The sequence below is a fragment of the Sorex fumeus genome, unplaced genomic scaffold (genome assembly GCF_029834395.1).
Source record: "Sorex fumeus unplaced genomic scaffold, SorFum_2.1 ptg000226l, whole genome shotgun sequence".
Taxonomy (NCBI): domain Eukaryota; kingdom Metazoa; phylum Chordata; class Mammalia; order Eulipotyphla; family Soricidae; genus Sorex; species Sorex fumeus.
Window position 1 is genome coordinate 1,634,946 of NW_026606283.1, and position 23,870 is coordinate 1,658,815.

A 23,870-nucleotide genomic window follows, 5' to 3' on the forward strand; every position below is an offset into this window, starting at 1 on the left:
GAAGGAAAAGAATGTTGGAAATTCATCATTTGGACTCACTGAGTCTTTGCAGAAGAAGTCAGGCCCCTTAAGAAAAAGTCTCAGTTTCATTCAGGTTCCCCTTCCCACCCCGATGGAGCCAGCCCCAGCAGCTGAAAACCTCCGGAACTCAATCCCCACCATGGTCATTCTTGAGACTCATTCTTGGATGGGCCTCACCCATGAGTGAATCAATGCGGCCACAGGACGTTTGATACTTCCTACCACTGATATACAAAGAGTAGCACACCACATTTAATGCGGTTTAAAGGCAACCAATCTTAGGGGGAAATATATATATATATATTTTTATATATATATATATATGTGCACATAAGGCTCAACCTTTAACAGCATGTTACTAATCTCTTGTAGAATGACTCCTGGGTGAAATACAACAATCTTCACACACTTTCCTCTAAGAAAGCGTTTTTGGATCGTTTTTAGCGGATTATTCATAACAAGCAATACAAAATGAATCACTTCAGTTCTGCTTTGGGGGCAGGGCTTGGGGTTCAAGATGGAAACATTCAAAATATGGTCGTGGAAAGGTGTCAAGGTGGTGGGATTGGTGTTCAAATATTAAATGTAATCAAATATTGTGAACAACTTTACAAAAATAAAAAAAGTACAAAAAAAAGAAACAACCTCAAAGCACATTTTGCAATTTTGATGGGTCCTTCTCGGCACTGATATCATCAGTAGTCTTGTTACAAGTATTCAGAGCACAGCACTGTCCTCCCATTGTTCATCGATTTTGGTCGAGTGGGCCCAGTAACGTCTCCATTGTGAGACTTCTTGTTACTGTGTTTGGCATATCGAATATGTCACGGGGAGCTTGCCAGGCTTTGTCATGTGGGTGAGATACTCTGAGTAGCTTGCCGGGCTCTCCGAGAGGGGTGGAGGAATCGAACCCTGGTCAGTCGTGTCAGCCGTGTGCAAGGCAAACACCTTACCTGCTGTGCTATTGCTCCAGCCTGTTACAAGTATTGAGTTCATATATTTTATATTCACACGGCAAGGACCCTTGTTACCTGGTCTAACAATGCACCTCCCATTTTCTCTCTGCAAACATGCACATGCATATACACACATCTGTACACGTTTGGAAACGGGGACGAGGCAACTTTCAGGGATAACACACCTTTAACCTCTTGCTGGAATACCCCTGGGAACAGTTTCCCTGAATCGGAAGTAGTGGATTTTGAGCCCGGTTACACTGTGATTGGGGGGATGAGACAGAATGAATCAAGATTGTTCCCACTTACTGCTCATGATGTTGGACTCATAAAATTTGGGGTCAGCACGATCCACCTCGTCAGGATTTTCACAAAACTTGTTGATGTTGTCCTCAATGTACCAACTCTTGTTTTCATCGAACACGGCAAACACAGCCAGCTGTTCAATGTCCGCTGTCCTCTGCAGGGGGAGATGTTATGCTTGGTGACCGAAGGTTCCGGTCAATGGCTGAAAACACTGAGTTCTCAGAAACTCAAATGGTACAGCCCTTGGGACCCACGGAAGCCACAAACTCAGGCGTTTATGAGACTTCATTGTGTCTGAGGCACTTGCTCAGGCCAAAGATAACACACAAAAGCAAATGGAGCAGATCAGAAAGTTTAGAGACGAAAATAGCCTCCTAGGAAAATACTGAAATTGGTTGATACCGGAATGGGACACCTTTTGGCTTGAGTGATCGGGTAAATTCCAAGTAGCCCCAAAGGATAACATAGGAGGTGCATGATATGCAAAAAAAAAATCAGTTTCTACCAAAGATTCATTTCTGATTTGTCTAGGTACATGGGTTTATTCAGCATGTTTTGGGATGGAATTTCTTTGCTTACTACTGAGACCAACATGGTAGAGCCTGGCAAGCTACCTGTGGCATATTTGATATGCCAAAAATAGTAGCAATAACGGGTCTCATTCCCCTGACCTTGTAAGAGCCTCCAATATGGCACCGTTGGGAAGGATGAGTAAGGAGAGGCTGCTAAAATCTCAGGACTGGGACGAACAGAGACGTTACTGGCACCCGCTCGAGTAAATCAATGAACAACGGAATGACAGTGATACAGTGATACTACTGAGCCCAACGGACTAAGCATCTAAGATGATAATATGTGATGATAATTCTTCCATCATGGTAACATTAGAACAGTCAAATCTTTGTTCATGATTTTCTGCATAATTCTCGCCGGTGATGAACAACCATTGAGGTCCAGTTTCATTCAAAACTGCATTGCCTTCGGAGCTTTGTGGAAAGCCAGGTATGAGCCAGTCGTGGTGGGGCGACTGAAACCTCATGGGAAGGGGGGGCGTTCCCAACTCATCCTTCACGCCCTACCGAGATCACGAGTTGCCCCCCATGAATGGCTCTCCGGTATGGCCATGGCTTCAGAGGATAGAAACCAATCTCATAATTATCTGACTCTCAGCAGAAATAATTCCAGGCTTAATAAGTAAAATACCAGAAATCCAAAATCGCGCCGTGCGACATCATTTGATTCTTGTTACCAGCTGTAGAAAAAGTATTATTTCACAATGCCTTTTCAGCATGTCTGATTTGGGGGTATAAATTCTAAATAACAATGGTGCATCTTTTGTCAAAACAAATCTAATCAAAGTAGATAGAGTGTTAACTAGAATTCATCTGCTTCACAGGCATTGGGAGGGTTGGGGGGGGTTATTGGGGTTCTTGGTGGTGAAAAAAAAAGTATTGGTGAAGGGAAATGTGTTTGATAATTGCATGACAGAGACTTAAACCTGAAAGCTTTGTAACTTTTCCCACAGTGATTCAATAAATAAATAAATAATTTTAAAAAACTGCATTGCCAAGGGGAGTCTCTCTTCTCGCTCACTAGTGCAAGTGTCTAAAAAGAACAAGGATTTGCACCCAAATCTGTGGGTCCCAGGTGGTCTCTCAGCCCTGTAATGTCATAGGAGGAGAATAAGGCATGGGGTGAGAGGGACAATGGTGGGACCATGTGACCTCAGCACAGAGCCAATACCAACAAATGTGGAATGCAAAACCAAAGCCAAGGACAGAATGGCTCTATAGACTGGACATCTCCAGGGAGAGAACAGATGCCAGTGGCCACGACACCACCGCAAGTCACCAGAGAGAGGCCACAAATCTCGTGACTTCAGCCATGGAGATGTCTTTGGAATTTCCAAGGGGAAATGGGGAGTAAAAGCAAGAATTCACAAAGAGAGCTATAAAACAGTTAAAAATAAAACCAAAGGGGCTGAAGAGATAGCACAGAGGGTAGGGCGTTTGCCTTGCACGCGGCCAACCCGGGTTCGATTCCCAGCATCCCATATGGTCCCCTGAGTACCGCCAGGAGTAACTCCTGAGTGCAGATCCAGGAGTAACCCCTGGGCATTGCCAGGTGTTACCCCAAAAAGCAACAACAACAACAAAAAAAAACACACACACAAAAAAACAAAGCTACAACACAGTGGAAAGGTCTATTAACACAAAGAGACCATCTACGGAATGGAAGTAACTATTTGAAAAAACACACCTCTCACAAGGGCTGTTAATATACAGAGTCTGGGGCTGGAGTGATAGCACAGTGGGGAGGGCGTTTACCTGGCCAACCCGGGTTCGATCCCCAGCATCCCATATAATCCCCTGAGCACTGCCAGAAGTAATTCCTGAGTCAGAGTCAGGAGTAACCCCTGTGCATTGCTGGGTGTGACCCAAAAAGTAAAAAATAAATAAATAAAAGTAATATACAGAGTCCGGAAATAATCTGCACAGCTCAGTGACAAAAGCCAAACAACCCAGTTAAAAAATGCTCAAAAACTGGGAATAAACATTTCTCTTAAAATGTCTAGACATTTCTCTTCTCTTCCACACAGATGGCCAACAATTATATTCTGAATATACTTGTTGATTTTTTTTGGGAGGGGACACACCTGGTGATGCTCAGGGGTTACTCCTGGCTCATACACTCAGGAATCACTCCTGGTGGTGCTCAGGGGGCCCTATGGGATGCCGGGGATGGAACCCGGGTTGGCCCCGTGCAAGACAAATGCCCTCCCTAAAGTACTATCTCTGTTGGGCTGGAGAGATAGCACAGCGGGTAGGGTGTTTGCCTTGCACGCGGCCGACCCGGGTTTGACTCCCAGCGTCCCATATGGTCCCCTGAGCACCGCCAGGAGTAACTCCTGAGTGCAGAGCCAGGAGGAACCCCTGTGTATAGCAGGGTGTGACCCAAAAAGCAAAAAAAAAAAAAGTCCTATCTCTCTAGCCTGCTACTTGTTGATATTTTTTATATTTTTTAGATATAATCAGCCTGGAGAGACAGTACAGCGGTTAAGGTGCTTGCCTTGCATGCAGTTGACCCCCGTTTAATCTCTGGCTTTGCGTTTTCCCTTACCATTTGTGTGTGGTTTAAGAGCCTATCCCCTGCCTACTAAAATCAGTCATCTCTTACCAGGAAAATGCGAACCTAAACTAATCTGGAAAAAACCTGAGTGCCCGAGAACAGATGACTGGTTAAAGAAACTCTGGTACATTTACACAATGGAGTACTATGTAGCTGTTAGAAAAGATGAAGTCATGAACTTTACATACAAGTGGTACTACATGGAAAGTATCATGTTAAGTGAGATGAGTCAGAAAGAGAGGGACAGACATAGGAAGATTGCATTCATCTGGGGAACATAAAGTAACAAAATAGGAGACTAACACCCAAGAGTGGCCAAGATTAGTACCAGGAATTTTGTTCCATGGCCTGGAGGCCAGCCACATGTGCTAGGGGAAAAGGGAGCTCAGATAGAAAAGGGAGCACCAAATAAAGGGTGTTGGGAGGATCCCCCCAGGATGGGAGAAGCATGCTGAAAGTAGACTCTAGACTGAACAGGATTGCCACTCAATACCTCTCTTGCAAAACACAGGACCCAACAGAAGAGAGAGAGAACAAGAGGGAATGCCCTGCCACAGAGGCAAGGGGGGATGGACAGATGAGGGGTGAGAGGGATACTGGGATCCGTGGTGGTGGGAAATGGGCACTGGCGGAGGGATGGGTACTGGATCATTGTATAACTGCAACCCAAGCACAAAAATTTGTAAGTCTACAACTGTACCTCATGGTGTTTCACTAATAAAAATTTTTTTTAAAAAAATGCTTGAAACTACTAAGTAAAACAAACAAACAACAACGACAAAACTATAATGGGGGGTATCGCTTTACAACCGTGAGAATAGATGGTGTCCCAAAAGCAAGAAACACATCAGCAAAGATATGGAGAAAACAGAATCATCACACACAGTTGGTGAGAATGTAAACGGCCTTAAGGAAAACAGCATGGCAGCTCTTTAAAATGAAGAATCCAAAGGGCATTCAACCATGAGTCGGAAAGAGAGGGATAGACATAGGAAGATTGCACTCATTTGTGGAATATAAAGGTAAAGGTAAAGGCCCTCCCGTTGATCGTCGATTTGCTCGAGCGGGCCCAGTAACGTCTCCATTGGAGACTTTGTTGTTACTGTGTCTGGCATATCGAATACTCTCGGTAGCTTGCCGGGCTCTCCGAGAGGGGCGGAGGAATCGAACTCGGGTCGGCCATGTTGGCCGCTTGTAAGGCGGACGCCCTACTGCTGTGCTATCGCTCTAGCCCTTAAAGGAACAGAATGGGAAACTAACACCCAAAGGTACTAGACACAAGGGCCAGGAGGATCGCTCTATGGCTTGGAAGCCGGCCTCACATGCTGGGGGAAAAGGCAGCTCAGACAGAGAAGGGAGCACCAAGTAAAGGGTGCTTGGAAGACCTGCTCCAAGCAGGGATGGCAGATGTGTACTGATAGCAGACTCTAGACTGGACATGACGGCCACTTAACATCTGCATTGCAGACCACAACACCCTAAAGGAGAGAGAGAGAGAGAGAGAGAGAGAGAGAGAGAGAGAGAGAGAGAGAGGAATCTGCTTGATACAGAGGCAGGGGGCGGGGGGGGTTGGTGGGGGATTCGGGCAGGATACTGGTACTGGGAACATTGGTGGTGGAGAATGGGCACTGGTGGAGGGATGGGTACTCGATCATTGTATGACTGAAGCGTAAGCACGAAAGTTTGTGAGTCTGTAACTGTATCTTGTGATGATTCATTTAAAAAAAAGACATTAAACCCAACAATCCTACTTTTTTTTTTTTTTTTTGCTTTTTGGGTCACACCCAGCGATGCTCAGGGGTTACTCCTGGCTCATGCACTCAGGAATCACTCCTGGCGGTGCTCGGGGGACCATATGGGATGCTGGGAATCGAACCTGTGTCGACCATGTTGGCTGCGTGCAAGGCAAATGCCCTACCCGCTGTGCTATTGCTCCTGCCCCAACCATCCTACTTTTGAAGAACCAAAACTCTACCTCGATGAATGAATGAACATACATTCATCACCACCGTTTTCACAGTTGCTGAGTTGGGAACAGCTTGTCTGCTCACTGACAGATGAGTTATAAGGAAACAGTGATCATTACACAGTGATCGTGGTAAAAATGGTCGGGGGGAGAATTGGGTTGGAGTGATAATACAGCAGTAGGGAGCTTGCCTAGTATGAGGCTGACCTGGGTGCAATTCCCTGGTCCCCCAAGCACCTCCAGGATGGAATGTGGAGCTGGGAGTAGATCCTGAACATTGCTGGGTGTGGCTTCCAAACAAAAAACAAAAGAAAAAAATGAGGGCCTCCTATGTGTAATAAGCCCCAGAAGACCCAATACTTTTTCTTTTCTGATTCTCAGCTATTTTATATATATATATATATATATATATATATATATATATATATTATTAGTGAAACACCATGAGGTACAGTTGTAGATTTACAATTTTTTGTGCTTGGGTTTCGATTATACAATGATCAGATACCCATCCCCCCACCAGTGCCCATTTTCCACCACCATGGATAATGTCCCCCCCACCCCCATCCCCCCATCCCCCCCTGCCTCCGTGGCAGGGCAATCCCCTGTGTTCTCTCTCTCCTTTTGGGTGTTGTGGTCTGCAAAAGAGGCATTGAGTGGCAAACATGTTCAGTCCATAGTCTACTTTCGACATGCATCTCCCCTCCTGGGAGGATCCTCCAAACACCCTTTATTTGGTGCTCCCTTCTCTATCTGAGCTGCCCTTTCCCCTAGAATGCCCGGCTGGCCACTAAGCTATGGAGTAATCCTCCTGGTGCTGATCTCAGCTATTCTTGGGTATTAATCTCCTATTTTGTTACTTTATATCCCCCAGATGAATGCAATCTTTCTATGTCTGTCCCTCTCTTTCTGACTCATTTCGCTTAGCATGATACTTTCCATGTTGTACCACTTGTATGTAAATTTCATGACCTCATCCTTTCTAACAGCTACATAGTACTCCATTGTGTAGATGTACCAAAGTTTCATTAACCAGTCATCTGTTCTTGGGCATTCAGGTTTCTTCCAGTTTCTGGCTATTGTAAAGAGTGCTGCAATGAACAAACAAGTGCAGATGTCACTTCGACTATACATTTTTGCCTCTCTGGGATATGTTCCCAGGAGTGGTACTGCTGGGTCAAATGGGAGCTCAATTTCTAATTTTTTGAGAATCGGAAGACCCAATACTTTTATGAAATAAGTCAAAGAAGAGCAGAGGATTTCACCCATACCCTGAAGAAGCAAAGAATGAACAAGGACAACACAGCCAAACCACACCGGCTACAAAAACTCTACAGGGGTCACCCAGGAAGACGTGAATAAATCCGATGAAAGGGGCCAATTGTATGGCAGAGGACGGACTCTAGACTTTGGGTGGCAAAAAGAACATGTTCTAGAAAAATATTGATTTATGGTCCCTACACCTACTTGATACCTGTCAACTGCGTTTCCCTCAGAGTTTCCTCTTCAAATCACCAGAGGAATCCGTGTTTCATATTTGCACAAAAGAGGCTTACTTGGTATTTACCGTTCTCTCCACAGCAAAGCCACATTATTGACTGTTCTAGTCGGAAAACATTTCTGGAATTTCTGGAAGGAAAACAGAAGGGCAGCCTACCTGGACGCCGCGTTTGTCCAGCGACCTGCTCTTACAAATTAGCAGAATCCCGATGAGGCCAGAGGCGATATCCCGGGTGAAATCCACGTTACTATGGTATGGCCTGGTCAAGCACTGGGCATCGTTTTCCGTGGGTTCGTCACTCTCGAGGATGTTCCACTTGTAAGTAAGCGTTTCTCCTGGCTGAACTGGTCTCGTGACGGAGTTCTGACCTGCAGGCAAATGGAACAAAAAAAAAATCCACTCGAGAACTGCAGCCCTGGCAGCAGCAAGGGTATAGCATTGTGTTTTTGAAGAGTTGACAGAATTCCTGCAGGAAGAGACCCTGACGTATGTGCCCCCTGAGGCCAGCAGAATGTACCGCTAGGCAAAAGTCATGGTTGAAAGCTATGGCAGCCTCGCAGAAGTCAGCTGCTTCATTCAGGAGAAAGGAAGGGGGTCAGACCTGACGTAGAAGAAGCGTTGACCTCATCTTCATAAGGCGAGAAGGTCACTCCGTGAGGGTAAATATTATAGGGTCGGCTGGCCATGTTTTTGAACACGATCTGCAATGTTAAATGAGGTCAGAATATAAGGGTCCATCTGGGAGAATTAAGAGTGTGTGTGTGTGTGTTTGTGTGAGAGAGAGAGAGAGAGAGAAAGAGAGAGAAAGAGAGAGAGAAAGAGAGAGAGAAAGAGAGATTTACACACTGTCTTGTTTACTGACACAAATTTCTCCATTCCCCCAGTGGAAGTGATGGGAAGCGTTTTCATTACCTTGGAAGGTGGGACTCAGAAATCTGGTTTTATTTTATTGTTGGTTTTTAGGACATGCACAGGGATGCTCAGGGCTGACTCCTGGCACTGTGCTCAGGGATCACTCCTTGGCAGGGCTGGGGGGACCCTATGGGATGCCGGGTATTGAAGGCAGCCCCAGAATCCCGACTTAAGAAGTGCCTTCACAGTTCATCACACTCTCCACCCTCTGCTCCTTAATGTTCAGTGTGATCACACCTGCCTCTGAACCTGCTCCGTCTCCCCTCTAGGTGGTGATCTCCAGACCTCTGAGAACCACTTCCTTGGAAATATTTTTTTTAGGTGGGAATGAATAAACCGATTATGAATTCTGAAGAGGTGTATTTACACACCCGTTAAAGGACCAGAAGTCTGGGAAGGGAAAGAGAAAGGCAGCTTTTTGTCTTTTTTTCTGGTTTTAAATAAAGGGAGTCATAATCCACTAATGCTTCCGGTTCACCCCAGGGATACTCTGCATAGCATCAGAATTCTCGTTTGAATTAACCTTCAAAAACAGAACCTCACTCACCAAACTGAGTGCCAAATTCTTTGACCGGTCCCTTATCCATAGGCAATTCCCACTCTGAATCTTGACTAGGGCTGCCCAGTCACCAAAAGCTTGCTCGCTTGCTGAGATAACTTTGACAAAAAATTCTCTGCAGTATACTTGGTGTTCTTGTTACAAACCAACCCTTTTATCATCAGCCTAACTATGTACCCAGAACACAGGAGGAAGAATTGGGTTTACCCAATGGTGTTAAAGGTCTGTGATGAACTCCAATGGGAAGATTTAAAAAAAAATTTAGTAACCATGAATTACAAAGCTATTCAAGATTGGGTTTCAGGCACACAATTTCCAATACCAATCCCTTCACCGGTGTCCACACAGTTCCAAGGCATTTTGAGGAGTCTTAAGTATCCAACAGGGAAATCTTAAATCTCAGTAGCAGGACAAGTCAATTCTTTAACTGTTCTGAATAATCCCAACAGAGACAGGAATTGTGATCCCAACAGACAAGAAGTGTGATCCCAACAGGGACAGGAAGTGCGATCCCAACAGGAATGGGAAGTGTGATCCTAACAGGCACAGGAAGTATGATCCCAACAGACACAGGAAGTGTGATTCCAACAGAGATAGGAAGTGTAATCCCAACAGGGATAGGAACTGTGATCCCAACAGGGACAGGAGTGATTTATCCTAATTGGACTCACTCACGGTGCTATTTCTGAATAATTTTATAAAGTGTCTTGGATTCTTTGTACTGCAAGGAAGGCTGTAAGTATATGCTAGCAGCAAGGAAATATGAAAATCTACCTTTGGTGGAAAAAGGATTGAGCTGTACTTAGCCTCTGTCTTTCACAATTTCATTTCTTCTCTCTCTGTGTAACTTACTTTGAGCGTATCTCGGACCTGAGCTCTGATAACAGGCCCCAAGATTCCATCTTCTTGGGCATTGGGGTTCTCCAGTCGTTTGGTGAAGGAGGCATCTTGATATTGTCTGTACACAACCTTCTTATAATGTTTTCCAATTTGGTTTGAGAAATTATCCAAGTGAAGAGATCTATATTTTCTTCAAATGAAAAATGTTAAAAGTGAAACCAGTTTCTGAAGCAGAGACCCCAGTGGGGTGGGAAGGGAAAACACACACACACACACACACACACACACACACACACACACACACACAAAACCTTTGTGTTGGGAAGGTTAGCTCTTGGAGGAACTAAAATGTTAATCTGATAAAGAAAAAAAAAATCTTGGGACTGGAGCAATAGCACAGCGGGTAGGGCGTTTGCCTTGTACGCGGCCGACCTGAGTTCGATTCCCAGCATCCCATAGGGTCCCCCGAGCACCGCCAGGAGTAACTCCTGAGTGCAGAGCCAGGAGTAACCCCTGTGCATCGCCGGGTGTGATCCAAAAAGAAAAAAAAATCTTAATGTGGTTTGTTGAAGTGCAGTCATCTTTGGTCTAGTTACAAAATGAGAAACTTTTTAGCTAACTTCCTGCTCAAATTAGAGGTGACTGGTTGGAGATAACCTTTCGCTTTTCTTCCCAAGTCTCTACTTGCTAGAGTGTCCAAATCCTGGCTTATCTCGGGGGAAAGGTCTACACTCGCTGAAAGAGTAAACTCCGCTTGGATTGTTTTCAAACTATTCTCATCACTTCCTGAAGGCCTTTTTGCCTCATCACCTTGCTGCCTTTCCACATTATCGTGGAAGAGACCTTGAGATGCCCCAGGGAGGTTAAGGGTCCCTGACTCACTTGTCCATACTGGTGAGAATGACGGGTGCATAGTCCCAAATAATTTCTTCTGCCGCAATGAAATACTCCCACCGCTTGATGTGTCGCCTCTGCTCCCGAGAGAGGGTTTTCAACTTCCTGGTCTTCTTGGTGCAGTTTTTAATGTCAATATGCGCCTGCATTCCGGCTGAGGGATACAGAGACCGTGAGCTTGGAGGAAAGACTCAGAGGGTTAGTTACTCAGCACGCTTTGCATGCTGGACGTAAGAGTTCACCGCCCTCCACTGCCTCACAGTTACCGACTACCAAGAACTACCCCAGAGTATCGAGTTGGGAGAAAGAAATTCTGGCCCCAAATAAAACAAACAACAAAAGAGTTGAAGAGGAGAAATGAGGGCTGGAGCGATAGCACAGCGGGGAGGGCGTTTGCCTGGCATGCGGCAGACCCGGGTTCAATCCCCGGCATCCCACATGGTCCCCTGAGCACCACCAGGAGTAATTTCTGAATGCAGAGCCAGCCTGAGCATCACTGGGTGTGACCCAAAAAGCAAATAAATAAATAAATAAATAAAAATTTTAAAAAAGAGAGAAATGTAATTTGGTGTAAAAGATAAGACGAGAGCTGGAGAGATAGTTTGATCTTGCACGTGGATGACCCAGACTCGATCTCTAGCTCCCAAGGTGGTCCCATGAGCCCCCAGGAGTGATCCCTGAATGTAGAGCTAGGAGTAACTCCTGAGCACCTCTGAGTGTGTTTATCCATAGCACCTGGACCCCATCAAAATAAGAGAGAAGAAAAAATCGACCCCCCGGCAGCACCCAGTGGACCCTGTGTGGGTACCCAGGAATCAAATCCAGGTCAGCCACATGCAAGACAAGCGCCCTACCCCTTTACTATCTTACGTTCTTAAAAGATCTACTCATCAGCTATTCAAATCTTCCACAAACGAGCCACCCCAGCAAATCTTTCTGGCTCATTTTATTAGCAAAAAAATGAAACAAAACAAAACAAAAAAACAAAAAAAAAAAACACCAAAAAAAAAAACCAAAAACAAAACAAAACAAAAAAACCTTTTTTTCCCCCGAAATTCTACACTTGCTGTCATGGGTTACTTCTCTGCAGATGCCTGTTTAATTCCAGCCTGGAGGACTTTTTCTGCAGTTCCATATTCCAGAGGGAATATCTCTATGACACACTCATTTCCTTCCTCCCTTTTCTTTGGAGGAAGTAGAGATCTCTACAGCTCTGTGTATGTGTGTGTGTGAGTGTGTGTGTGTGTGTGTGTGTGTGTGTGTGTATGTGTGAGCGCGTGCGCATTTTAATTTTTTTTTCTCTTTGGATCATATGTGGCGATGCTCAGGGGTTCCTCCTGGCTCATGCACTCAGGAATTACTCCTGGCGGTGCTCAGGGGACCCTATGGGATGCTGGGAATCGAACCTGGGTTGGCGGCGTGCAAGGCAAATGCTCTACCCATTGTTTTATTGTTCTATCGCTCCAGCCCCCCAGCTTTTGTGTGTTTTTATTTAAAAAAAACCAACAACAAAAAACAAATCCCTTCATAAATTCACCTACTTCCTCAGTCTGACTTTATGCTGTCAGTCTACGAGCCATGGAAGATGAAAATCGCACTATGGAAATTTCACTCAGGGCTTGGGGCAGGCCTGTCTGGGATGGGCAGGGGAGCTTGAAAGGGGAGAGGAGGAGGAGGAGGAGGAGGAGGAGGGGGAAGAGGGGAAGGAGAAGGAGGAGGAGGAGGAAGAGGAGGAGGAGGAGGAGGGGGAAGAGGGGAAAGAGAAGGAGGAGGAGGAGGAAGAGGAGGAGGAGGAAGAGGAGGAGGGGGAAAAGGAGGAGGAGGAGGAGGGGAAGGAGAAGGAGGAGGAAGGGGAAGAGGAAGAGGAGGAGGGGAAGAGGAGGAAGAGTGGGAAAGGGGGAGGAGGGGGATGAGGAGGAGGAGGAGGAGGAGGAGGAGGAGGAAGAGAAAGAGGAGGAAAGGAAGAAAAGGAGGAGGAGGAGGGAAGAGGAGGAGGAGGAGGAGGAAGAGGAGGAGGAGGAGGAGGGGGAAGAGGGGAAGGAGAAGGAGGAGGAGGAAGAGGGGGAGGAGAAAGAGGAGGAGGGGGAAAAGGAGGAGGAGGAGGGGGAAGAGGAGGAAGAGTGGGAAAGGGGGAGGAGGGGGATGAGGAGGAGGAGGAGGAGGAAGAGAAAGAGGAGGAAAGGAAGAAGAGGAGGAGGAGGGAAGAGGAGGAGGAGGAGGAAGAGGAGGAGGAGGAGGAGGGGGAAGAGGGGAAGGAGAAAGAGGAGGAGGAAGAGGAGGAGGAGAAAGAGGAGGAGGGGGAAAAGGAGGAGGAGGAGGGGGAAGAGGAGGAAGAGTGGGAAAGGGGGAGGAGGGGGATGAGGAGGAAAAGGAAGAGGAGGGAAAGGGGGAGGAGGAGGGAGAGGAGGAGGAGGGAGAAGAGGAGGAGGAGGGGGAGGGGGAAGAGAAGAGGAGGAGGAGGAAGAGGAGGAGGAGCAGGAAGGGGAAGAGGAGGAGGAGGAGGAAGAGGAGGAGGGGGAAAAGGAGGAGGAGGAGGAGGAAGAGAAAGAGGAGGAAAGGAAGAAAAGGAGGAGGAGGAGGGAAGAGGAGGAGGAGGAGGGGAAGGAGAAGGAGGAGGAGGAGGAAAAGGAAGAGGAGGGAAAGGGGGAGGAGGAGGGAGAGGAGGAGGAGGGAGAAGAGGAGGAGGAGGAGGGGGAGGGGGAAGAGCAGGAGGAAGATGAGGAAGGGGAAGAGGGGGGAAGAGGAGGAGGGAGAGGAGGAGAAGGAGGGGAAGAGGAGGAGGAGGGGATGAAGATGAGGAGGAGGAGGAGGGGGAAGAGGAGGAGGAGGAGGAAGAGGAGGAGGGAGAAAAGGAGGAGGAGGAGGAGGGACGGAGCGAGGAGGAAGAAAGCACGAAAGCCCAGGGTCAGCCGCCGGGACTGTCAGAGGAGTCTCTTGCCTTGGAAGTGTTTGGGGACGAGGGACAAAATGTCCCATCTTCCTTCCGGGCTCGTGGTCATGTTGGCGGTCAAGGCGGTGGCGCTGACCAAGGTGACGGCGGAGATTCGACGGCGGCTCTGCTCCAGGACCTGGCCGTTGAAGTGGATGGAGAACAGCTCCGGCTCCGAGCTCATCCCGATCAGATGCCAGCTGAGGTGGTCGTGGGCGCACGCTGTTACATCTGGGGGTGGGGGGCAGGGGAGAGAGGGGGCACAGAGGGCCATTAGTCCAGTCCTCTGGGAGGAAACAGCCACCGACAGAGCCAGAGCTGTGCAGGAGGGGCTGGGGCGACCGCCCAGCGGGGAGGGCGTTGGCCTTGCACGCGGCCGACCCAGGTTCGATTCCCAGCATCCCATCTGGTCCCCCGAGCACCGCCAGGAGTGATTCCTGAGTGCAGAGCCAGGAGGAACCCCTGAGCATCTCCGGGTGTGACCCAAAAAGCAAAAAAAAAAAATAGAGCTATAAAGGAGGCAGAAGGTGAGGTGGGGGTGGGTGGTGAATGTGCCAATGGTGGTTTCCTGGAAGCACGTTGGACAGTGGACGTCGGAGTGATGGGCATGTGAGCCGGTAGCACATCCCTATGGCCACTGGGAGATTAAGACTTTCGAGCCTGGGGCTGGAGCGATAGCACAGCGGGGAGGGCATTGGCCTTGCATGCGGCCGACCCAGGTTCGATTCCCGGCATCCCATATGGTCCCCCGAGCACCACCAGGAGTGATTCCTGAGTTCAGAGCCTGAAGGTACCCCTGAGCATCTCCGGGTGTGACCCAAAAAGCCAAAAAATAAAAAAAAAGAGAAGACTTTTGAGTCCCGAGATGGACATGCTAATTTGGGCACCTAGAGATTGCTAAGGGACTGGCCTGAGGGTCCCTTTGTAGTCCTGCCACCCACCCCCACCCTGGGTGGCCGCTTGCCTGGCATGGTGCCGTTCACGTAGCCATTGACCGTGTACATGAGAGCGGGCGAAGGCGTCCAGCTTTTGCTCTCATCAAACACGGCAAACATCAGCACGTGCTGGTTGTCAAACATCTTCTGGGTGCCGTCCTCGGCCAGGGCTCCTGGGAGAGGGAGAGACGAGGTTTCAAGGACCACCCCCCCAACACACACACACACACACACACACACACACACACACACACACACACAGGAGACCCGACTGCCCTCACAGAGCAGAGGCCGAAAGCCAACCAGCATCACCCTGTCAACATCAAGAAGCTTGTCCTGAGGGCCAGAGCGATAGGACAGTGAGGAGAGCGTTTGCCTTGCATGAAGCTGACCCGGGTTCGATTCCCAGCATCCCATGGATCCCCAGAGCCCACCAGGAGCGATTCCTGAGTCAGGAGTCAGCCCTGAGCACTTCCGGTGTCCCTCCATCCCTCCCCAAATGAGAAGTTTGTCTTGATCTCACTAAACCCTGGCTCTTGTGGGCACGTTTTTAGAATCTGGGGGCCACCGGAAGTGTTTTCTTAGAAACTTTATGACTTTGCCCAATGGGACTTGGCAGGGACATTGAATCAAGCACAGAGAGAAAAAATTAGGCAATGCTCAAGGCATTGCTTAAAGTGTCTCAAAGTGTTCTCTGGGGAAAAGCCAGTTACCTTAACTCAGGGGGTGAAGCCAGGATCAACTCCACAGTGAACCCGGTCATTGTACATGTAGTGAAGACCAGGCTAACGGAAACACCATTCATGGCGAACTTTTAAAAATAAGTTTGGGGGCTGGAGCGATAGCACAATGGATAGGGCGTTTGCCTTGCATGCGGCCAACCCAGGTTCGATTCCCAGCATCCCATAGGGTCCCCTGAGCACCGCCAGGGGTGATTCCTGAGTGCAGAGCCAGGAGAAACCCCTGAGCATCGCTGGGTGTAACTCAAAAAGCAAAACAAAAAATTAATAAATAAAAATAGGTTTGAGGGGCTGGAGCGATAGCACAGTGTATAGGGCGTTTGCCTTGCACGCAGCCGACCCAGGTTCGATTCCCAGCATCCCATATTGTCCCCTGAGCACCGCCAGGAGTAATTCCTGAGTGCACGAACCAGGAGTAACTCCTGTGCATTGCTGGGTGTGACCCAAAAAGAAAAAAAAACAGGTTTGAAGGGGCCAGAGCAATAGCACAGCAGGGAGGGCATTCCTCTTGCATGTGACTGACCTAACTTGGCCAGCTTCTAGATTTCTCTCTGTGGTTCCTTTTTTCTTCCGTGAGACCCCCTCCATGTCAGGCTGTGTTGACATACTGAAGGATGAAAAGTCTGGGTGATTTTTTTTTTTTTTTTGCTTTTTGGGGGAAAAATGAAAAAAGAAAAATGGAATCGCTGAGTCCTTTTTTTTTCTCTTTGGGTCACACCTGGCAATGCTCAGGGGTTATTCCTGGCTCTACACTCAGGAATTACTCTTGGTGGTGCTCAGGGGACCCTGTGGAATGCTGGGAATCGAACCCTGGTCAGCATTTTTTGTCTGGGAAGAGGAACTGTATCTTTTATCAGAATCACCCAGATTTGGGGCTGGAGCGATAGCACAGCGGGCAGGGTGTTTGCCTTGCACACGGCTGACCTGGGTTCGATTCTCAGCATCCCATATGGTCCCCCGAGCACTGCCAGGAGTGATTCCTCAGTGCAGAGCCAGGAGGAATCCCTGAGCATTGCTGGGTGTGACCCAAAGAGACATAAAATAAAATAGATTTTAAGGGGTTGGGGCGATAGCACAGCAGGGAGGGCGTTTGCCTAGGACGTGGCTGACCCGGGTTCGATCCGGGTCCCATACGGTCCCCTAAGCACCACTAGGAGTGATCCCTGAGTTCAGAGTCAGGAGTCGGCCCTGAGCATCGCCAGGTGTGATTCCTCAGTGCAGAGCCACGAGAAATCCCTGAGCATTGCCCAAAGAGACCCAGAGAGATAAAACAATAAAATAAATTTTAAAAGCTTACGTTACTGTGGCCTGCTCTAGTCTCTCCTTGCTGCTTGACAGGGGAGGAAATAAGGGGATTCTGACATTTTGGGGAGGTGAACTTCTGCACGTCCTCGATTTCTTTACCTTTCTTACAGATCAGCAGCGGTCCGATGAGCCCCGAGTTGAAGTCCCGAATGAGGTTGACGTGGGAGTAATAGATGTGGGTGAGGCAGGGGGGGGTCATCAGCCGTGGGCCCGCTGTCCTCATGGATTGTCCACTCGTAGGTGTACTCCTGGCCAGGAGCCACGGCGTCGTCCAGCTTCTCTGCCAGGGACGTGTGGTCTCGGTAGGACGCCCCTGGGGGGGGGGGGGGCAGTGAGCACGGTGAGACTGTGGCTGGGAGTTCTCAGGGACCCGGGGCTCTCTCACGGGGGTGGGGGCTTCCCTCTCCGGAAAGACTCTCTGGATGCTCGTGATGTCTGTGTAGTTACAAGGTCTCACGGACACCCACAGCATTAAGGAGTGGTACCAGGGGCAGAGAGAGAGAGAGAGACAGAGAGACAGAGAGAGACAAAGAGAGACAGAGAAACAGTGAGAGACAAAGAGAGACAGAGAGACAGAGAGAGACAAAGAGAGACAGAGAGAGACAAAGAGAGACAAAGAGAGACAGAGAGAGACAAAGAGAGACAGAGAGAGACAAAGAGAGACAGAGAAACAGTGAGAGACAAAGAGAGACAGAGAGACAGAGAGAGACAAAGAGAGACAGAGAGAGACAAAGAGAGACAAAGAGAGACAGAGAGAGACAAAGAGAGACAGAGAGAGACAAAGAGAGACAGAGAGACAGAGAGAGACAAAGAGAGACAGAGAGAGACAAAGAGAGACAGAGAGAGACAAAGAGAGACAGAGAGACAGAGACAGAGAGATACAGAGAGACACAGAGAGATAGAGAGACACAGAGAGATAGAGAGGGACAAAGAGAGACAGAGACACAGAGAGAGACACAGAGAGAGACAGAGAGAGACACAGAGAGAGAGAAACATACAGAGAGAGACACAGAGAGAGAGACAGCGAGAGACAAAGAGAGACAGAGAGAGAGTGGGAGGTCGGGCATTTGCCTGCCTTGAGCACCCCTCACCCCAGTTGGAACCCCAGCCACTGTATATGGCCCCCTGAGCCTGGCCAGGAGTGACCCCTGAGCAGAGAAGCAGGGAGAGCCCCTGAGCACCGCTCAGTGGAGATAGCCGCCCCGTGAGTCAGAACCAAACGAGGGTTGGCGCAATAGTCCAGCAGGTAGGATGCCTGCTTTGCATGCATGGGGTTTGATGGCACCCCCATCGGTTCCCTGGCACCCCCCCATAAATCCCCTGAGCACCAACAGGAATGATCCTAGAGCTAGGAGTAAGCCCTGAGCACCTCCCCTCCCCCACCCCATCTCCAGTCCCCAGACCCGTATTAAACGTGAAACCCCACCATAGAGAAATCGCCAGCCCTGAAAAAAATCCAGAAGATTCCGGAACCCTGTAGATCTCTGGAAATCCAGACGGTTCTGGAACCATGTGGATCACTGGAAATCCAGAAGGTTCTGGAACCATGTAGATCTCTGGAAATCCAGAAGGTTCCATGCAACCCACCCGGGTTCAATGGCATCCCCATAGGTCCTCCAGATTCTCCCTCCTCCTCCCCCCCAAAAACAACAAAAGTCAGAAACAAAAAATGCATGGGGAGATAGTTCAATGGGCTAGCATGTTTGGGTCTGCATGCAGGAAGCTCAGTTAAATGCCCAGCACCACACGCTTCTTTGGGCACTGCCAGGAGTGACCCCTTGGCATTGGTGAGTGTGACCTTCCAACCATCCAACCAACCAACCAACCAACCAAGTAATAACAGGTTCATTTTCCAGAGTATGGAATCTACTGATCTTCATTCACCAGCCCACGGCCCCCTGCCAGCCGGCCCACGGGTGCGGGACAGTTGGGAGACCCTGGTCTCCGCTGCCCTTGTTTCGGGCTACTGGCGCCTGGGCCCATGTGCCTTCAGCTGCCAGCCCACAGGTGTCAGAGTGGACAGATGCCATTGACGTAATCAGGGTTGAATCACTCGAGGGGCAAAGCAATCCAATTATTCCGGTAAGTCAAGTCAATCTCGGGTAGGAGGAAGTGTGCCTGGGAGCCTTTGAAGCCAAGGTCCAGAAGTGGACCAGGGCTGCGGGGGGAGGGAAGGACAAACATTGGGGAAACGGGCCCGTGTGGGACAGCTGATTGGCCGGCCTGGCCAGGGCACAAAGTCCAGCAACCTTGGCTCCAGCCAGGGAGCTTGAAAGAACAGTTTTCCCCGTTCCCAACTCCCAAGGCCTATTTTTTTAAATTGTTGGGTCACACCCGGCACTGCAAGGGGTTACTCCTGGCTCTACACTCATGAATTACTCCTGGCAGCGCTCGGGGGACCCGATGGGATGCTGGGAATTGAACCCGGGCCGGCCATGTGCAAGGAAAATGCCCTCCCCACTGTGCTATCTATCAATCCAGCCCTTCCCAAGGTCTTTTTTGCTGAATTCCTGATGTAAGGACGGGGGTAGGGGGTTGGGGGGAGCCCAGCTGGTTAGTTTAGTCACTGTTGGGTTTGAGGAGCTCAGGAGGACCATGTACGCTACTTTACCTAAGCCTTAAGATCCCTGCAACATCACACCTCACGCTTCCAATCTCTCCCCTTCAAGCCAACCGCATAAATCTTCCCAGGAAACAGCGATGCTCAGGGCTGACTCCTGGCTCTGCACTCAGGAATCACTCCTGGCGGTGCTCAGGGGACCCTATGTGATGCTGGGGATTGAACCTGGGTCAGCCGCATGCAAGGCAAATGCCCTCCCCACTGGACTACCGCTGGGGCCCACTTTTGTGATGACTCGCTCAATGGGCAGGTGAGGATGACCAAGAACAGAGAGGTATGGCAACTTCCCAAAAGTCACAGTGCTCCCAAGTGTGTGAGTCAGGATTTGGGTCAGAGCTTGTATTTGGGGGCTGGAGCGATAGCACAGCGGTAGGGCGTTTGCCTTGCACGCAGACCCCAAAAGCAATAAAATAAAATAAAATAAAATAAAAGATTGCACTTGGGAGTCCTTCTCCTATCCAGTTTCTCTCTTCGGTGGTACATGACTAGACCAGAGGTAAGTCCTGAAAGCCCCAGGGTTTGAAACACTGACACCAATATTTAGTGAAACATGAGTATGACTTTTGGTGAGGGCTGTTCTTGTTCGTTGTGTTGCTGATAAGACCAAGTCCCGTGGAACTGCAGTGGGACCACAAGCGGAACTTGAACCCGGGGCCTCACCTCACTGCCCACCCTCCCCCCCCCCCCCCCCCCCCCCCGCATACAGTTATTTGACCTGTTCTTACGAGAACCCTGTCTGCTTCCGAGAATCAGAACAAAGATCACTGCAGCTATTTACAGTTCTGGGGTGGATGGGGTCACTTTTGCCCCTGTTTCCATTGTACCTATCATGATTATCAATATTTTTTTGGCAGGGGGCGGGGGCGGTGTTTGAGGCATCACCCCTGGTGATGCTCAGGGCTGACTCCTGGCTCTGCACTCAGGAATCTCTCCTGGCAGTGCTCGGGGAACCTATGGGATGCTGGGAATCGAACCCGGGTTGGCTGTGTGCAAGGTTAAGTGTCCTGCCCACTGTGCCATCGCTCTGGCACTTGTTGTCATCATCGTTAGCTTTGCTGTCGTCGTCGAGGGATCCCAGGAATGGTGCCCAGACGCCATCTGAGCTCACTCAGAGCAAACCTGGGCCCTTGCGACCACCCCTGCCTAGAGATGTGAGTCAGAAGCCTGGAGATGCCCAGACCGGAAACTGTCCCGTTTGAATGTGGGCCCTGGAGCGATAGTCCCAGCGGGAAGGGCGTTTGCCTTGCACGAGGCCGACCTAGGTTCGATCCCTGGCATCTTGCATGGTCCCCTGAGCAGTCAGGAGTGATCCCTGAGCACAGAGCGAGGAGTCAGCCCTGAGCACTGTCAGTTATGCCCCCCACAACCCGCCCCAAAAATAAGCTTGAATTTGACCCAAAGCTTCTGTTCTTTGATTTACTTATTTTGGTCCACACCAATGGTGCTGGGGCTGCGCCCTGCTTTGTCACCCCCAGGGGCACCCTGGGGACCATGCCATGTTGGGACTGGATCTGGTTCCGGGACATGCAAGGCGACAGAACTGATGTTCTTTTTTTAAAATTTTTTTATTTATTTATTTTGCCTTTTGGGTCACATCTGGCGATGCTCAGGGCTGACTCCTGGCTCTGCACTCAGGAATTACTCCTGGCAGTGCTCAGGGGACCCTATGGGATGCGGGGACTCGAACCCGGGTTAGCCGTGTGCAAGGCAAATGCCCTCCCCACTGTGCTATCGCTCCAGCCCCCCAGAACTCATGTTCTTAAGCTCTCGTCTGAGCCCAGCTCTTTTTCTGTTTGCTTTGGGCAGCAGGGATGGTAACCCTGGCCACGTATGAAATAATCACATATGAAATATCTCCCACGGTCCGGTCACAGCCCTGTCCCGGGCCATAAACTCTGCCTTGTCACCACCAGGACTGACATCAGCGCTACTCAGTGCCACTGAGTAATTGTCACTGACCATTACACATCATCACGGTGTCCGAGTATGACTTGAGGCCGACTCCAGCCAAGGGGCCTGTCATCGTGTTGGGACCTTGCCCTGCTCAGACCCTCGGGGCTGCTTTCGCTCTACAGGGCAACGTTGGGTCGTTGCAACAGCCCAAATATATTTGCTCGAGCGGGCCCAGTAACGTCTCCATTGGAGACTTTGTTGTTACTGTGTCTGGCATATCGAATACTCTCGGTAGCTTGCCGGGCTCTCTGAGAGGGGCGGAGGAATCGAACTCGGGTCGGCCATGTTGGCCGCTTGTAAGGCGAACGCCCTACCTGCTGTGCTATCGCTCCAGCCCGTTAAATATATTTATATATTTATTAATATTTATATATTTATTAAATATATATATTATTATATATTTATATATTTATTTATATTTATATATAAATATATTTATTTATTGCTCCAGCCCGTTAAATATATTTTGTTAAATATATTTAACAAAACCAAACATATTTACTCTCCGACTTCCCAGAAGCAGGAGGTCAGCCCACCCCACCCCATCAACAGCATCTGCGCTGGTGTCCTGGGAAATATCCTGCAACTCAGAAGAGGAAGCGACTTACCCATCTGATAAGGAATTAGAACTCTGCGCAAAAACAGAGATCTAGATGGTTCCAGAACCTTCTAGATGGTTCCAGAAATGGCTCTAGATCTTCTGGATTTCCAGAGATCTACGTGATTCCAGAACCTTCTGGATTTCCAGAGATCTACGTGGCTCCAGAACTTTCTGGATTTCCAGAGATCTACATAGTTCCAGAACCTCCTGGATTTTTGGAGATCTACATGGTTCCAGAATTTTCTGGATTTCCAGAGACCTACATGGTTCCAACCCCTTCGGGATTTCTAGAGATCTACATCATTCTGGAACTGCCTGGATTTCCAGAGATGTAGATGGTTCCGGAACCTTCTGGATTTCCAGAGATCTAGATGGCTCCGGAACCTTCTGGAGTTCTCAGGGACGGCGATTTTTCTCTCGTGGGGTTTCTCGTTTGACATGGGTCTCGGAACTGGAGACGGGGCAGAGGAGGGGAAATTCTCGTACCTTCTGAGAATTTGCTGTACTGAATTCCTTGAGGGTGAATGCTGACGGGCGTGTCGGCTTTGTTCTTGAAGTGTACTTTCACGGTGTCCCCAACCTCAGCAAACAGCGTCGGTCCCAGGAGCCCTTTGGAGAGAGCATTACAAAGAAGTCACCGGGGCGGGGTCCAAGAGCTTGCCTGGCACGCTGCCAACACAGGCTCCATCCCGAGCATCCCCAGTGGTCATCAGAGCCACCGCCAGGATTGATCCCTGAGTACAGACTGGGGAGTCAGCCCTGAGCATCGCCGGGTGTGACCCCCAAACAAACAAACAAAAACAAAAACTGTCATTGTCTGGGATGACTCAGGAGAAAAAACGCCATTGTCCTGCCTGTCACTCGAGGGTGCCTGGTGGTGAGCTCTGAGGTCTGCCAGCCCATAAGGACTGGGGGCAGGAGGTCTGGTCCTGAGCTGGTCCCGGAAGGGAGCCCCTGGCCCCAGCTCTTTGGACCCTGAGCCCAGGCTGCCAGCCTCAAGTCCCGGATCCCCAGGGCCCCCCCAGGGGCTGCACCCCACCTGCTCAGCGTCATGGGGGAGCCCAGAGGCGGTCTGTGCCATTGACTCCTGGACACAGTTCCTACCCGCTGACTTAGCCATTCAGGAACAAAAGCTCTCAGGCCAAGAGCTGCTTTGGGGTGTTTGCTTGGCCTAACCTGTGGTTCGTGGATAAAAGCGAAACAAAAGTGTGTTTTCCTAAAAGGGGTCCGCATCCCTTCAGCATCTGAGATAGACCTTTTCTCTCAGGCTCTCCTCGGCTCCCAGAACTGAGCGGAGTTATTTTTGGGGGGGGGGGTCCCAGAAAGGCAACCCAGGGATGGGGGAACATTAAAAGGTCCAAGAGATCTGCTAATCCACCCCTTGGCTCTGGTTCCAGGAAGCCCCACAGGACTTCCTGGGGCTGTTCAAAAGTCCTTTGGGGACACAGTTCATTAATCTTTCTTTTTCTTTTCTTTTTTTTTTTTTTTTGCTTTTTGGGTCACAACCAGCCATGCTCAGAGGTTACTCCTGGCTCTGCACTCAGGAATTACTCCTGTTGGTGCTCAGGGGACCCTATGGGATGCCGGGGATCGAACCCGGGTCGGCCACTCAGGAATTACTCCTGGTGGTGCTCAGGGGACCCTATGGGATGCCGGGGATTGAACCCGGTCCGTTGGCTGCGTGCAAGGCCAACGCCCTCCCC

At 49.4% G+C, this 23,870-nt stretch overlaps 1 protein-coding gene across 1 annotated transcript in view; it reads right to left on the reverse strand.

Moving 5' to 3' along the window:
• F5 (coagulation factor V) overlaps positions 1 to 23,870 on the reverse strand; it is a 68,941-nt gene that overhangs the window by 31,782 nt on the left and 13,289 nt on the right. The window contains 10 exon segments of the mRNA XM_056108563.1: positions 1,287 to 1,437; positions 8,036 to 8,247; positions 8,481 to 8,580; positions 10,203 to 10,380; positions 11,073 to 11,238; positions 14,023 to 14,244; positions 14,978 to 15,121; positions 17,093 to 17,186; positions 17,188 to 17,306; positions 22,654 to 22,776. Of these exon segments, the coding sequence (XP_055964538.1) occupies positions 1,287 to 1,437; positions 8,036 to 8,247; positions 8,481 to 8,580; positions 10,203 to 10,380; positions 11,073 to 11,238; positions 14,023 to 14,244; positions 14,978 to 15,121; positions 17,093 to 17,186; positions 17,188 to 17,306; positions 22,654 to 22,776 (1,509 nt within the window).